Source organism: Dermacentor variabilis, chromosome 6, assembly GCF_050947875.1.
Source record: "Dermacentor variabilis isolate Ectoservices chromosome 6, ASM5094787v1, whole genome shotgun sequence".
NCBI lineage: Eukaryota > Metazoa > Arthropoda > Arachnida > Ixodida > Ixodidae > Dermacentor > Dermacentor variabilis.
In genome coordinates, this window is record NC_134573.1 from 16,524,377 (window position 1) to 16,541,487 (window position 17,111).

The window sequence follows — 17,111 nt, forward strand, 5'->3', positions numbered from 1 at the left end:
TCTGGTGTCGAGGGAGATGTCTCGATAAACACATCACTATGCTATTTTGCAGGTTGACCTTCTTGCAGTCCATCCTTGAGCGTTGCAAGAATGCGCACTCAATCCCACACATCCAACATTCAGCTAGTTCAGCTAATTTTCCATTTGTATTTGACTAACACACGGCAATCAACAAAATATCATTGCACAGACATTCGCTTTGATATCAGGTTTGTAGCATAAAAAGGTTACTGGTCATATTAAAACAATGGTTCTATTATGACCAACTCATTTGTAAGACAAACGTGTTGCATGTTGTCCTTTAACAATAACTTAGTTTTATATCAATGCCACCCTTATGGGAGAGTGCATGCCAAGTATTCAATGTGACGTCACATGAGTCCCCATAATACGGATTGCACCTGTCAATTCGCCTCTCCTTTAGCCCGGTCCCAAGCGCGAGTGCCCAGAATAGCGCAGCACGAGTCACTAGTGATCATGTCACGTTAATGAGCAAGTGAGCAGCTACCTGTCTTTTCAAGACCATTTCTTTAGATATACATGCTCGCGTGCAACTGTGGTGACGTCACACGAGTCACTAGCGATCATGTCGTGGGAGTGATAGTGAGCCGATTGTTATCCTTTGAAAGCCATTTTGTTATGCACGTCAGCAGGTCAGGACAGTGCATACGTGGGTGAGAACCGTGATAGCATCACGCGAGTCACTAGCGATCATGTCACTCGACTGCTTGATAGTGAACAGGTTGTTCGGCTTTAAAAGTAGTTTCGTCTGATATGCTAGTTGGGAAGGCTAGCAATGATGCAAAGGTGGCGACGTTGAGCAAGTCACTAGTGACCCAATCATGTCACTCAAGAATAAAACGTTAGACTCAGAAACATCTAGTTTGATATGCGTGTCAGGAGCATAGGAGTGCATGCTAAGGTACAAGCTTAGAAAGCTATTGCGAGTCGCTTAGCGATTATGTCAAGTGCCTGAGTAATGATGAGCAAGTTTTTACCCTTGCAAACCATTTTGATCAAGATGCATGACGATACGGAAGGAAATCGCATGCAACGATTGCAACCCAAGTCACACAATGCAAGTAACTCTTGTCACTTGGAAACAAGACTATACAAAAGGACGAAATTAGCGAGACACCACACGTGAGTGTTTGTAAGGCAGCCATGACAACACTGGTAGCGTGGGTACTGTGCTCCCATAGTGCCAACGTCAATACAGTGAAGACATCAAATGGCATTCATGACGGCTGTTACGACCTCTTCAGCAAGAATTATTCATTCCTTAGTTTCCAACAGGATCAAATTGAGTGGAACTGGGATTAAAACCAGTGGCACTTGCATTAAAATGGCTGGTGCAAGGATCAAATCAATTGGCACGCAGATTAATTTGGAGGCCACTGGGATTAAATGTAGCATCTGGATTATATTGTTGGCACTTGGATTAAAAAGGCTGGTGCTCAGATTAAATTTGCCGGCACATGGATTTTCAATGGCGCTTGGATTAAACTGAGCAGGAAAACCTGCAGTACAATGCAATTAATCTAACAATGCCATATTGGGTTGCAGCATAAAAAATTGCACAGAGTTGCTTTTGTCATTTATTGAAACACAAGGCTCATACAAGTACCATGGAGAACATTTTTGATTTTCATCATCAAGGTTACACTTGTATATAAGCATTATGCATATACAGGCCCAATGCACTATCACTAGAAAATAAAAATACCACATTAAGAGTAAGAGAATTATTCGAGAAGGAAGAACACATTAAGCTTCCCCGAAAATGCCTCATCAGCCTCATCACCTCGTCTGGACATGCCTCGCGTTTCAGAACACTCACGTTGAAAAGATTACAGACAAACACACAAGCTAAAAATCTAGGAACAATGATCTCAAGAAGTGTCAGGAGGAATGTCGGCACAGTCAGCATCAAGATGTCCTATATGTTATGTTTTATTGCTTGACGGTGTACCTAGGAACAGCTTTGATGCAGCTATAGGTCGTCAAGACTGAGCAGAAAAACCTGGAAAACAACTGCTACGCTTGAGGGCATTGTTTTTGCGCTGGACTGTCTCAAGGCCCCTACTGCTCTGCTGACATCCTCCACAGGTTTTCATCTAAAAAGCCGTGCCTCTTGAGTAGTTTGGTCAATGCTGACAGTGCATGGCTGCATCCATCAATGTACCCCATGGAAAATCCCTATATGCAAGTCCACCTGCTAATAACGCCCGACCAATGCTAATTCTGGCTTTTATGTGGATCCCCATCATTTGCTTTGTTTGCACAGGTGAGGAAACTGTGCGCTCGCAAAATGACCTGGCAACTTCGTGAGCCAGGCATCTGCATCTCGTTCAAGTTAGACTGAAAGGTAATTGGTGAGCAAATGGGATGACGCTGGCTGCAGCCACACAATGCTTGCCTTGCTGCTATTCCTCGTGAACCTTAGGAACAGCTTTAGTGGGGCAAAAATTGCGCTCATTAAAAAAGAGTCAAAGAAAGGAAAGGTGATACACGTAAATAAAGAAAGCTTGCTGCAGGATATATATATATATATATATATATATATATATATATATATATATATGCACACACACCCACACGCACACACAGAAACAGCTTGGATGCAGAAAACAAAACCAAAAGGAGGGATGTCAAGATACACTGTAGAGAAACAAATGTTTTGTAACTGGCACAGAGAGCTTGGCATGAGACACATAAAAGGTTCTTTGGTTTTTAGATCTTTATAGTAGAAGGCTGCTCACACAGCAGGGGCTTCCGACGTGGGACTGGGGTGCAGCAGTCCCTGTCAGCACCACAGCCAGCACATTGTGGCTGGAGAGAAACCCGCATTAGACACATGCAGAGGAACTACACAAAGTGTGGGGCCAGATTGCTATAAACAGCCTAGTGAAAGACCACGGGATGGTTTAACTGGGCATCATGAACATTCTCACAAATGCCCAATTCATTTACCATGCCAAGCATCTTCAGAGCCAAAATGGAATGCCCGAAAGTAACATCGCAAAAGGAGAAAAGGACCGAGAAGAGAATGAGGCCGAGCCTGTCCAAGGCCCGCCCTGTCCTTGAAGCACGGCGTCCAAAATCCTACGGACATGGTCCTGGGTCTTTCTGGGGTGGGTGAGGAACGCCAGTGCTTGTCGCTTACAGCTGGAACAGCAGGGTGACACTCACCACCCATCTGCTGTGGTGACAAGAAAAGGCTGCCACCTGGCAGTTAAGAGGCATGTCCAGACAAGGTGGCTCGATGGGCCTCAACTAGGGGCCTTGGCAAACAGCGCATATGTCAGGTCGTACGCATTGAAGCGGCACACCTGCAGCTCTTTGCGGCTGTAGTTGCGGAACTCTGTGTTGCAGCTCTCCTTCATCCCTTTGGCAGCCACTGAAAGCTGTAAAGAACAAGCAGCACATGTTCTTGTGTTGTCACCATACCTTTGCACTTAAACACCATACTTTGCTGTACCAAATCATCTGATACACCTGCTTTTATATTGGCTGTAGCAACGATTGAGGCAGGACAAGTCAAAATTTTATGTCACCTATCTAACATGCGATCTGTTCAGCAAGACTGAAAACCTTACCGACAGAGTGATTACTTTAGAGCAAGGCAATGATGTCATCACTGGCACCATCATTTTCCATGACAAGCAAGCAGAAATATTTGTTTTGAAGGCCACTTCAGATGGTGCAAAAAAGGAAACCACTCTTGAAGTATCGATTGATCCCTTTAACAATGACCATACAGACTTGGCACATTTAAGTGAAATAAAAATCAGATTTAAAGAAACGCAAGTGGTGTTGGCGACCTGTAATAGACTGAAGGGAACAGATTTTTCTGTTCGCCACTACTTTTCGAAGTCAGTTTGCTACGCTCAAGAAGAACTGTTTGAACTTGGCAAGAGGCAGTTTTCGCAGTTCAAACTGCGTGTTTACAAGGTTCTTGTTGGCAGTGGCCGCTACATATATGGCGCTTCTTCGAACTTCGTTGTTTTATCACAAAAGCAGCCTCAGCATCTCATCCAACATCACATTTCCGCTGCCCCTCTCTATGTCATGCCGTCAATATTAGCGTACTATAGATAAACTCTCGAAGTATCAGAAATAAAACAGATGAACTTGAAGGGTTTTTATCTTCTCTACATCTTTATGTTGTTATTGGCTGCGAGACATGGTTAGACGAATCAGTATGAACCAAAAATGCCTTCCCCACGGACTATGGCAGTGCGGCAAAGGCACTGGAATCAATCAGTGTCACGTAGCCGCCGCGCTCGTTAGTTTGCTACTGCCACAACCATGCTTTCTGCTCTCAGCCGCGTTCTTTGCCTTGTTACTTCTTCGCACAGGTGATATTGAGGCAAACCACAATGGCAACCATCACACCACCTCCTCTACCCTTGTTCTTATCTTTACAAAATATTGAGAAGCGGTCAGGCAGAGATAGCTCGCTGCTTTCAACATCTGCCGAAAACCACGTTTTAGTTAAGATAATGATATCTTCAGAACACCTGTTTATCATTGCATTTACTAAAACAGTTTTTGGGAGTATGCTGCAGAAGTTGGCGAGGATAATAACTTTCTACCGTTTCTTTATTTCTACTGTGCATTGAATTTCCTGTCACTGTTCATGACACCCTCCCTGTGCAACTATTCGGTTTAGACTTTGTGAAAGCGCATCAGATGTGTAAGTCTTGCTGTGAAGATGTAGTTTGTTGTATCGTAGTGTAAAACGCGGTTGCTTTTTGCAAAGTCTGTTTTTTACACTTAATCTTAATCTCTCTAATCTTGGCAGTGTGTTCAATGGGGCTGGTTGGTTCATCTTTATAATACGTAACAATAGGAACAGCGCAACACAGGACGAGTGAGTAAAGAGCATAGAACAGAGCGATGACTAGCTAGCCAGAACTTTGCCTTGTGCTCTTTACTAGCTCGTCCTGAGTTGCGCTGTTCTGGTTTTTATTCTAAAAACTCTCTAAGCGTTACACCCGACGCAGGGTATCTCGTTTGTCCTTCTTGCACGCGACGAGTCAATGTATTCATTATGCAAAAAAGGTGAGGCGTGCAGACAGGACACAAGAGAAGAGAAGTGGACAACATGAACGCCAACTGTCAACTGAAGGGAGCACTGAGGCAAAAAAAGAAAGAAGACACAAAAGTCATCTGCGCAAGCTCTGGAATGGTATCACAACCTGTCAGTCAGGTACATGTGTCCACGCGAGAGATAGCTGTTAAGGCACTTAATCTCTTCCTTATGTAAAGTAATCGAAGGTTGACTCACGCACGCACTTCCACCATTATAGATATGCCATGCCTCTACCATAAGACGCGTATCTTCATTCTTATGCCTGTACAATATCGCGCATTCATCGAACTCTGCCGTGCAGTTACAATCTTGGCAATGAAAGGAAAGATGAGAAGGTGATCCACCGGTTAACGGCCTTTTATGTTCCATTAGCCTCCGATTGATACACCTCCCCGTTTGCCCTACGTAGAACTGGCCATAGCTAAAGGGAACTTTATAAACCACACCCATACGACAGTCAGTAAAACTGTTCTTATTGTGCTGCACTGGACAAAATTCTGTTCTTTTTTTGCCTTTCACCTGCTCCTTTTTCCTTTGCATGGCAGCGCATATCTTACCTAGCTTAATGGGAGCAGTGAAAGCAACATTAACATCATATCTACTTGCAACTTTTTTAAGCCTGTGCGATACTGAATGAATGTACGGAATAGCCACTACTCTTTTTTTGCTATTGCTGCTTTCTGTAATCACGTCCGGACTTCTTTAGGCGTTCAGCCACAGTGGCCACTGTTATGCTAGGAAAACCTGCTTCTAATAGACGCCAGACCTGTGCATTAAAACTGGCGCTCATTTTGTGCATGCAGGATCTGGTGAGAGAAGACTTAAGGCACGACATGGCAATTCTGTCTTTTACTACTTTGGAATGCTTGGATTGAAATTCTAACAACGGTGTCGAAGATCTTGGGGAGTACTGCCAACAAACGTGATTTTGTTTGAAGACCAAAGAAATGTCTAGAAATTTTTAGACAGCTCAGCTCAGCCAACCAGCTCAGCTTTCTGGCATTCTAAGAGTCAATGTACTACAGCAATACAGATTTTGTGACTAGGAATATTCTCCTGGTGCATTGTATCTCTTCATGCAGAGATCGTCTGAAAGTACAACTAATTTTTTCCGAGAACACTGAAGTATCAGAACTCGCCCATTGTGTTGTCGGTAAACGAGCGGAATGATCTGCTGGAACAAACAGTTATTCTTACTGATGTGTCATACTTTAAGACTGAATTGCTGATGTATCTGGGTCAAGTAACCCTAATCCGTTAATATGCATGAAATCGATATTTTATATGGTATACCTCTTGATTGCGAGACATCTGTAGTGCTCTTCTGCTTTGATTTGTAAATGCTCCATTTCTATTGTACTCGTTATAGTTGTTATTCTCCTTGGTGTCTGTAACCTTGTTGTACTTTTTGATTGTATAATAATCCCCCCCCCCCTATGTAATGCTCTCTGGGCCTTTAGGGTATTGAAATAAATAAAAAATAAAATTTCAATAAGACAGGAATCTGCATGGTGGTGGCAGAGTCTTTTTGCTTGCGAAAGCACTTGCCACTTGACTTTAGCTTCATTTCCCAGAACTACTTTGTGCCAAATAGATTCAGAAGACCTTAATATTGCTGTATTCGATTTTACACACAGTGACACTACGGTTGAACCTGCTTATATAACGATACTGGTTTTAACAACATATCGGTCATAACAATGAGAAAGCTGCTGCAGCATAAACGTTTGTATATTTTCTATGGTGAATAACCTGCTTATTACAATGCCCCCAAGCCGCATTATCGGTTGTAACAATTAAGTCTGGCTGCTGGGTGTCTGAGCCGAAAGGTAATGGAATGCGAAATCCTTGAAAAGAGAATGAATTTCAAGCCGCTGTAGCCTCGCCCGCTGTCCGAACGGCTGCCGCGCACTCTTACAATAGAACCTCTTTTCCAACCTTCTCCGCATTTCCAGCCTCGCACGCCTCTCTTCCGTTGCCCTTTCACCCCTCAGAACACAAATGGGGTGGGCCCATAGCTATGTGACGCGCTGCCCACCCAAACACCCATGTACTACGCCGACAGCACCGCTCCTAGATTGCTCACTCCTCATTTTGCACAGTTGTTTCAACAGATGAAGTCGCTTGTGCTCGTCTTTGCTGGCTGTGTTGAAGTCATTCCTGGCCATGTGGTCCCTCTGCCTCGCTTAATTCACCGCCGAAATGAAAGATGGCTGATCTGCCTACTGATCATTGGCAATGCACGACATTGCCAGTGAAAATAATGTGCACTGCTATACATTTGGGGACGAAGTGCAGTATCGTGAAAGATTACAAAGACGATAAAAAGGTGCGTGACTTGAAGTACGGACTATCGCAACCAACAGTGTCGACAATCATCTGCTCAGCAGAGAAGTTTGACAAACTGCTCGATAGGCAACAGGCGCAAACACATTCAACAAGGTGCCTATAAGGAGCTGGAAAAGTCCTTGTACGAGTGGTTTCTTGGTGCCCATCCCATGAACTTGCCCATCACTGGGCCAATTCTGGCCACGAAGGCAAAGCGGTTTGCCCTTACTCATCAACAATGTGGACTTCCAGCCAGCTGGTGGTTGGGTACAGCGCTTCAAAGGAAGCTGTAATGGTGAGGGAGCTTCGCTTGACATAGAGGTGAAAGTAGAAGTGAGTAGAAGAAACGCTGCCCTGCATCCTCGACAACTACGTTGACACCGACGAATATAATGGCAACAAAACAGGACTTTTTCCAGGTGCTGCTGTCCAAGACACATGCACTCACAGGAAACTTGTAAAGGCAGCAAAAAACAGCTAGCTGTGCCTTGCTCTTTTTGTGCACCAACATGAACGGGAGTGACAAGTGACTCGCATTTGTCATTCGGAAATAGAAAAACACCCACTGCTGCCAGGATGCCGGTACACTACCATTCACAGCCACAAGGAATGGATGATGCGAGAACTTTTTCGCGAGTGGCTCTTGGAGTTCAACCAACATGCTGAGGGATCTAAGATGAAGGTGGCACTCATCTTAGGTAATTGTAGTGCCCACCATTCCATGGCCATAAGCTCTTAAGCGTGGAAGTTTTTTTTCCTGCCACTGAACATGACTGCAGGCTTGCAGCCCATGGATGCCGGCGTGATCACCAAATTTGAGGTCATGTATTGTCACCATTTCTTGAACAAGTTAAGCTAGTCTTGTTGATGGACGTGGCCACATAAGCCGGGAGCAACCAAACAAAGATCAAGCTATTGATGGCCATTCAGTTTATCTTTGGTGCATGGTCCAAAGCAAGCGCGTCTACGGTGCGGGACTGCTTTAGGAAAGCACACTTTGTCTAAGACAGCAGTGGCTTATGTGCTTCCACCGATAAGTGATGCCCAAACTTCAGTCTGCAGTCAATGAGGATGCTCCAAGACTCAGAGTTGTAGATGATTCAGTCCCTCTGGCGCTTCGTCTTACGAGGGGACCTTTCGCTGCACTACATGGAGCATGGAACTACATGGACCAGTTGGAAGCCTTGGAAGAAGGATGCTGGCAAGCTCTGCATAAAGCAAGCAAGCTCGAAGGCCATGGGGTTTTTTCATGCAAGCCAGTGAGAAGTACACGGCGAGGTGCTTGTGGTGATCTTGCCCCAGCGTTTTTTCTGCATTTCTCGATCTGAGAGGCTGCTGTGGCAACTTTCTTACATTTCTTAAAGGGCCACTTTTGCGGCCCCCAAACCAATACCACGGCGAAGCTTGCATGTCGCTTGCCGCCCATGACACCTCTTTGCAGTTGTTACAGCAGTGCCATTTTTTTGAATGCCAACAGCCGCGAAGGCTTGTTACATGCGACTGGAGCATGCAGGAAGCAGAGTTAAGCAGTTAAATGAGTCAACACATTCGGCAGCCAGATGGAGGAAGGTGTTGGGGATGGGCGCGGGCCTCAGCGCTATTATAGTTTTCTCACAACAGCTCTGCAATCCCCCATTTTCCTTTCCTTTCTTTTTATGCAAACCAGCTACAAAATTTACTGGTTATAACAATGGAATTTTCATGGCACTTGAAATTGTAAGTGGGTGCAACTGTAGTGGTGAGTCTTTCAATCTGCTTTTTGGTTTGACACAAAGGGTACCAACAGACTACTTTCTGTTTAGAGGGGACTTTAACATGCCCGACGTTCACTGGAAGGACAAGTCATTGGTACTTTTTTCTTGTTCTTTGCATGCTGCCTTTAATTTGTGGGGTGCCAAACATGCTCTTGGGACAAAGGAACAACAACACAGTAGTGCAAACAATCAAAAGGGCATTCATTGCACTTTTCATACACTAATGCCTGGTAGCTGAATGACTACCCATAAAACATCCTGATGGGGGCACGACAAATCAAAGTCAGACGTCCATGTTAGCGAACTAATATGTTCGCTGCTATGGACACCAGTGACTAATCATTTACCTGTACAGTCATGTGAATGGTTTCACGTTCGAATGATTGTGTTTGTCCATCCTGGTGTCCCACTTTGAAGCCTTTTTCAGGAGTCCAAATAATCGGTCATCGACTGTATGTGCCTTCAAACGCTGAAGTGAGCCAGCCTGCAGTAGGCCTCCTATGAACTATCTTTGTTCTCCACCCTTACAAAGAGATTTTAATATTCTTTTACTGGTCGAGGTTCATCTGCAAAATATTAGCTCAACTGAATAGTCCCATCACTACTCCAAAATGTTTTCTCTGGTGACCTTCACCGGAATGTGTCAGGGATGCAGAGTGAATTTGCACTATAAATGGGTAACCACACAGCAGCTGTGTTTCTACTACCGCTGAACTAGTATCAAGTAACTTCGTTATCACCTAATGTAGTTGTGACATCTTGAGCATAACTTATGTTAGTGTGTGTAACTACTGAAGACAGCCTGCAGAAAGGCTCTTGTAAGTTCTGTATAGTGGCTGACATATCTGAACTTTCCAGCAAATTTTTCGTTTATGTGCCTAGACCGCTGAAGTGAGCCCGCAGCAAGCCTCGCGATAACTTCCGTAGTGGCCTCACCGCGAGTTTTTAAATTTTCTTGCTAGCCAAAGTGCTTCTGCAAGTTAAATTGCTTCACTCTTTTACCTGCCATGGTGTGCCATAACTTCTAATGGCTGAGCTTGTATGATCAAATTATTGAGTCTTAGCAGTTTTCAGTTAAGCACATCAATGCAAACAAATGAGTGCATTTGGAGTGAAACTTGCGACTTCCTGCAGCTGTTTTATTGAACTAAATGTTGTACTTCTACAGAGATTGTCAATGATTCAGCAGCCTGTGGAAGTTAGTTCTGTAGCTTCATTTGTGTTAGAACAAAAAAGGTACAGCTTGCATGTCCCGACTGATTATATTTTATACTATATGTTCCGATATGCATTTTTATCAAGTTCTATGTGATGTATTAGTTTACCGTAGCAGGGAATTATGTACAGTGCTTAGATGCACTGCAGCCTTCTTTAGCCTGCTTTGACATGCGGTAGGCTGCATTCCTGGCCTTTCTCGGTACTTCAGCTTTAGAATGACAAAAATGTTTGGTCGCCTTATTGGACTGCTAGGATGGATCTTCATGAGCCATGCAGTTCCGTTTCATCATTGCCCCACAAGCCAACACAAAACCAGGCCAAGCATACTTTGTTAATGGTATGTAAAAATGCAGCAGGCCTGCTGCACTACTAGTGTACAATCTGAGGAAGGTCCCTGTTATGTTGATTTATAGTAAATATGGATCCCCTGTAGATATCCTAAATCCACAACCAAATGTCCAACAAACGTCCTTTGGAGAATTGCTGACACAAAATGTCCCAGAAGCGCCCTCCATCCATACAAAAATGTCCTTCAGATGTACTCTGGATTATACAGTAAGGATAATCTATATTTAAACATCTCTTGGACGCCCCAATATCCCATTATGATGTTCACAAGACATTTCTAGGAATGTTGATTTGTGTGCATGAGACGATCCCATGGAGAGAAAGATAGCAAAGAGAGGAAAGGCGGGAAGGTCAACTGGACGAACGTCTGGTTTGCTACCCTACACTGGGAAAGGGGAAAAGAAAGAGGAAAGCGGGATAGAGGGAACACTGTGTGCACACAGCAAAGCGCCTGGAAATCACTCAAGCCCAAGCAAGTGCCCTGCTGATACATTAGGCTGCCATCATTCTGCTGTCTGATGCTAATCTTGGTGCTTCCCCATAGCTGGTGATGTATGTTGAAGTCACTTGTGAAGACCAAGGAGCCACTGGTCATCAGCAGTATGTTGCTGGACATGGCAGTATATTGTTAAAGTAAAACCCAGCTTTCTTGACTTCAGTGCGAATAGAATGCTGCGGGTGAGCCATGATGTCTACTCAAGACTTGCAAATAGTGAATTGAGAGCTACCTCCCCCCCCCCCCCAGCACTTGCATTGCACTTCGCACTGACGAAGTGTGCAGGTTATTCAAGAGCATTCGAAAAGTATTAATCAGAGACCGGAACATCATAACCACTTGCCGGTTTTCTTCAGGCAATTTGTCAGGAACCTGCGCTGTGCGCTCTACAGAGGTGCACAGCTGTATAACTTGACGTGTCTCCGGCTGTGGCATTGGCTGTGGCATTGGCTGTGGCTTTAGTAGGGCAGACTAAGTTGTACTAGTCTCCGCCATGACCTTGTCAGATTTAGATTCAATTCCGCCAGGCCTAGGGGGCAAACGAGGTGGTGTTGTCGGATGGGGCGTACTCTTCACAGAGGCATCAGCGTTCTTTGAAGTCTGACGGTGCTGGGAGTGTCGCTTTCTAACGGCCGCAACAGCTTTCCTACAACATGAGCAGTCTCTCGCAATCTGCTTCAAGACCGCGTTTCCCTTCTTCGTTTTGGGGCAGTCCTTCAAGGAAGGATCATGGGACCCAAGGCAATTGGTGCATTTCAGAACTGTGGCTGCACAAGAGTCTGCAGCATGGGGCTCGCTGCAGCATGAGCAAACTCTCATGTTCTCACACACGGCACTCACATGTCCCAGCCTCATACAATTGTGGCATTGGAGTGGCGTTGGGAGAAATGGTCGCACAGGGAATGTAAAGTGGCCCACCTTGACAAGTGAAGGGAGAGCCTTGCCTTTGAAAATCCCATGGACATCCAAGAATCATCCACAGGCTTCTTAAGTATGTCCTAGGGATGTTGAACTGTCCCGTTTGGGACATGTGGTCGACATTTGTAGGACATCGGTGGTCCAATGGGTTAAGTACACATTTTAGTATTCATTACTTCTGGGGCAACTGATCTACCGAACTGATCTACCGAATCTACCGAAAAGTTGCACTTTTCATTCCATCTCCAAAATTACTGTTACCTAGCAATGGAATATATAAGTTACTTCAAGAAATAAAACAACTCTTCTCCAATGCCTGACAGAATTCAGATATAACTGCTGTGCAAGTTAATTCATGACAAGCCTCTTGATGGGAAATTGTGAATGCAGCGCCCGTTCATAAGGGTTAGGGGCGGAGGCAGGAATTAGTGCCGGTCTAAGAAAGTAGACAGTTTTAGAATAGCATTTGCCACCTTACGTACGTTGAATGTAACACCTTTGCGGGACGTTACGGTGCATGTCCTTTCAAGTCTTTTAGTTTACCTTATGGAAACACAAACATAAAGAAAACGTTATCAAACAGGGCTCTGTCTCGTGCCAAACGTATCCAAGCCAAGACGATCCATTAGGAACCATCCTGCTGTTGCTATGTGGACGCGTCTTGTTAGGCGTATGGGCACCAGAATCGCCAAACGATCTCAGAAAATGGACATACTATGCGCTCATAATTAACCTTTTAGGTGAATTTAGAGAACGCGAAAGCTCATTACAATAGTTACTGGCAATCAATGCAAGTGAGAACGTAGCCATCACGAGAATTCACACTGAAGTGGGAGCCATGGGGGCCACCATGTTTGACAACATTATTTCTTAGCGTCTGTAAACATTAGATGTTAAACTCGCCAAATAACACAAGTCACCATAGCGCACATAAGCTGCAGAAACCCAACAACGTTTAGAGCATGCACGGTTAGGACGACGCTATTTCTTTACGTACCTAATGCTTTTACGTTCGGTTGCAATCACTAAACTAAAACTGTCTAGTGTGTTTGATTTTGTGCTGTATCTTACAATAATTTCATGCTGCTAACAAAATCTCGTCTGGGAAACAGGCTTAGCCACTGGCATCTAAGCTCCGCAAAAAAAAACCAGCCTCTCAGTAGCAAGGAGCACGAGTTTGCAAACAGCGAGGGTGCATTTTTTTTTTTTTTTTAATGTTCCACCCCCAATTTTGAGCTTATCGCTTGACAGCAAATGCGATGAGTGATGGAGAGTCAAATACCTCCGAGTTTACGGGAAACTGATGCAGTATAATAAGGCACAGATTAGCGGAAACAGGCAACTAGCAGAAATTACTCAATTTTCCGAAGCTAACATGAGCCAAATATACCAAATTTAGCATAACGACTCACTAGTTTAATTTTTTACCAAGGACTATGTATTTGCAATGTTTCAACATCATGTTAAAATAAACCAACTTCCTAAAAAATGCATGTGCAAATCATTATTCGATACTATAGTTGGGTACAACTTTAGAAGAAAGGGGAGCCCCCGCCCAGATTACAGAAGTGCGACAGCCTCCGTGACCAAAATAATCCCACTCAAAAAATCATGCTTCTGAAATACGCAATTCTCGGTATAAATAAAGACTTTTTTATTTTGATGACTGGTTTAGTAGAGCTCTCATATGCTACAGCACCATGCCAGATCGCGATAGAAATATAACCCTGTGCCTTCCACAACACTGCCTGTCGTCTGCTCTTTAGCTTCATTGCAAGTGACAAAAGTAGAAAGTGCAGCTTTGTATGGCTTTAGCGCTTGTTTACATGTACACGGCACCTTTAATACTCCTTTTAAGAGCTTAAAATGAATCAGTTGCTATTGAACAAGTACTTATATAAAACAATGCATTTATTGCAACCATTACAAACCTGGGGCGCGAATACTGGAGGCAGGAAAGGTGCAAAAATGCTTCATTCATCGTTTTAAATAAGTACTCTTGGCTTTAAATAACGTAAAATTTATATTTTTTGGTTTTGTGTATTGACAAATTTTTTCCTTCTCACTTTTTTTTTGCAAGCCTGCAATCTCGCCAGTTCGTGCAAGGCATTCCGTGCGAGTTTTCCCGACATGGAGCCCAGCGAGGTGACATCGGAATGCGATCCTTTGTTGCCGAACTAGCCTTGTGTCGCCTCAATGTCCACACCATCAAGGAACCTCGTCAAGAACAAGAGTGGCCACATCCTGAACAGCGATTCACGCAACATTATCGTCCACTGCTACGTGTATTGGCTTAACAGGGAGCCTGAACACAGTGTCGAGGCGACGTCAAAATTTGTCGCTGAGATGCTCGGTGTCAGCGAAAGCACAGTGTTCAAGATGAGGAGAGAGGTCAAAGAGTCGCATATTTCGGGTGGCAAACTGTCAAAGCCCTCGCAAAAGCACCCACGAAATGTGGAGAAAAGAAGACGCAGCACGAAGTATGAGAGCTTCACGTTGTGTGCGCTGTGGTCATGTGTGCACAATTTCTTTCACCGCAACGAGATACCAAAGATCGAGCAGATAACTAACGAGTTCTCGAAGTGTATGGATCTCCCATCACTGAAGTGGTGTACTGTGCATCGCCTGCTTGTAGAGATCTGATTCAAGCACGAGAAGAGGAGCCGCAATTCGCTGCTTATCGACCGGCATGACATCGCTGAATGGCGGAATCGCTACCTTCGTGACGTGGAGCGCTACCGGGCGGAAGGCTGAAAGATCTTTTTCCTGGATGAGACGTGGGTGACGGCGGGACACACTTGGTCGATCGTGTGGACAGACACCGTGGTGCAGAAGTGCGTACACCTATACGCTCGAGCAAATGGCCTGTCGACGGGTCTGAAACAATCTTCTGGAAAAGGCCAGCGCCTGATTGTGACGCACATCGGCAGCGAGGATGGCTTCATCAATGGCTGCTTAGATACATTCCGAAGCCGGCAATGGACGGCAATTGCTTCGAGGGGTGGTTTAATGACCTTCTGCAGAAGTTGCCTGCTGGTAGCGTCATTGTTTTGAACAATGCACCTTTCCATTCCCGGCGAGAATAGAAATTACCAACGAGAGCTTGGAAGAAGGAAAAAATACAGGAGTGGCTCAAAAGCAATAACATCACCTACAGCGAAAGGATGGTTAAAAAGCAGCTGCTTGAGTAGGTAGCATCTGTAAAGCCACACTTTCTGAGCTACATCATAGACAATGCAGCTTAAAGGGCCGGTTGCATTGTACTCTGGCTCCCACCGTACCACTGCGAATTTAATCCTATTGAGCTCTTGTGGGCAAAGGTGAAAAATGGCATCGCTGCGGACAACAGCGACTTCAAGCTGTCCGCGGTTGAAGACATCTCGAGAGAAATAATCAAGCATGTAACGGCGGAAGACTGGAGGAAAAACATTCACCACGTGACGGACGTGGAGGCAAAGTTCGGGCTTGATACGTCTGGAAGTGACCACATCGAACCCATCGTCATCCAACTGGGTGAAGAAAGAGACTCCGACTGCGAGCTGTCCGGCATTGAGCCACTCGATGAAGCCTAACAGCTTCTTATTAACTAAACAGCCCTTATTAGGGCTACCAAAATTTTGCCGGTGGGTTCGTAGCAGCCAAGCATTCTCTAGTTACATCTAAAAAAAATAAGCAGTTCATTTGGCGACATATTCCTTTTAATGGAAGCTCAATTCTGAAAAAGCAACGTCCTGCACAGATTGTGCTCAATATAAGTATTGGCATGTAAACGTGCCGAAATGCTGGAAAATCTGAATGCAAATACAATTATTAACCCTGAATAACTATGTGGGGGCCCAAAATGCTCACTCGGGCAGCCACTGTCCAGTTTCACACGAAAAAGCAGTAGTAAACGTGAAATTGACAGCCACTCTTAGCAGCCTGCACGCCAAAGCACATTCATGTGGTTGCATTGTTTATTTTGGTTATCTGGCTCACGCAAATAATATGAATAAGAGAACAGTTATAAAACATCATTGGCTTAGTGAGGCCCAAAGTGCTCACTAGGGCAGCCATTCTCGAGTTGACAGGCCCTATGGTGAAGTAGCAGCAACTGAGGCGAAATTGACTGCCAATATTGGCAGCCTGCGTGTCGAAAGGAAAACAATAGCAGTCGTGTTGAAGCCATCGTCAAGATTACAAGCCCCTAAAGGCCAATACATGCAGCCAAGCAATAACTAAAACATACTGTCGGCTTGGTTTACTCCACCGCACAGTCATTTAATTTCATCAAGCCACTTGAACAAATAAGAACAATGCAGAGTAAAACGACCCTGTTAGGCGGCCTGCTTCCAGGTAGTTGTTCCAGCCTGTTGAGATGAATAATGCCAATTTCAGAAGGCCCAAAATACTCTATTGGGCAGCCACCATCGAGCATGACGGGCCCTGTTATGAAATAACAGTAGTCGGGGCACGCTATCACGCTTTCACAGTATGCATTTCAAAGTGGAGTCATGCATAGCCATTGTAGGTGAAATAGCAGCAGTCAATGCGAAACTGACAGCCACTGTTGGCAGTTTGCATGCCAAAGCATAATTATGTGGTTGCATTATTTTGGTTATCTGGTTCAGGTAAGTAATGCGAATAATAGAACAATTATCAAGCATCATTAGCTTAGTGAGGCCCAAAATACTCATTCGGGCAGCTATTATTAGCAGTAATCGAGGGCACACTTAAAAGGCACCATTAGCAGTCTGCACGTCAAAGCGCAGCCATGCGTAGCCATTGTTGGAGAAACGGCAGTAGGCAACACGAAATTGACCGCCACTTTGGCATTTTGCATGCAAAAGAACATTCATGTGGTCGCATTCCTTATTTTGGTTAAATGGCTCAGGCAAGTCATACAGATAAGAAAATAATTATCAAACATCATTAGCTTAGTGAAGCCCAGAAAACTCATTTGGGTAGCTCT

The 17,111-nt window shown here is 44.6% G+C and overlaps 1 protein-coding gene across 1 annotated transcript in view; it reads right to left on the reverse strand.

The window, feature by feature from the left end:
• Positions 1-1,585: 1,585 nt before the first annotated feature.
• SamDC (S-adenosylmethionine decarboxylase) overlaps positions 1,586-17,111 on the reverse strand; it is a 162,199-nt gene continuing 146,673 nt past the window's right edge. Inside the window, exon 10 of the mRNA XM_075694810.1 lies at positions 1,586-3,407. Within this exon, the coding sequence (XP_075550925.1) occupies positions 3,273-3,407 (135 nt within the window). The 3' untranslated portion in view covers positions 1,586-3,272. The remainder of the gene's footprint in view (positions 3,408-17,111) is intronic.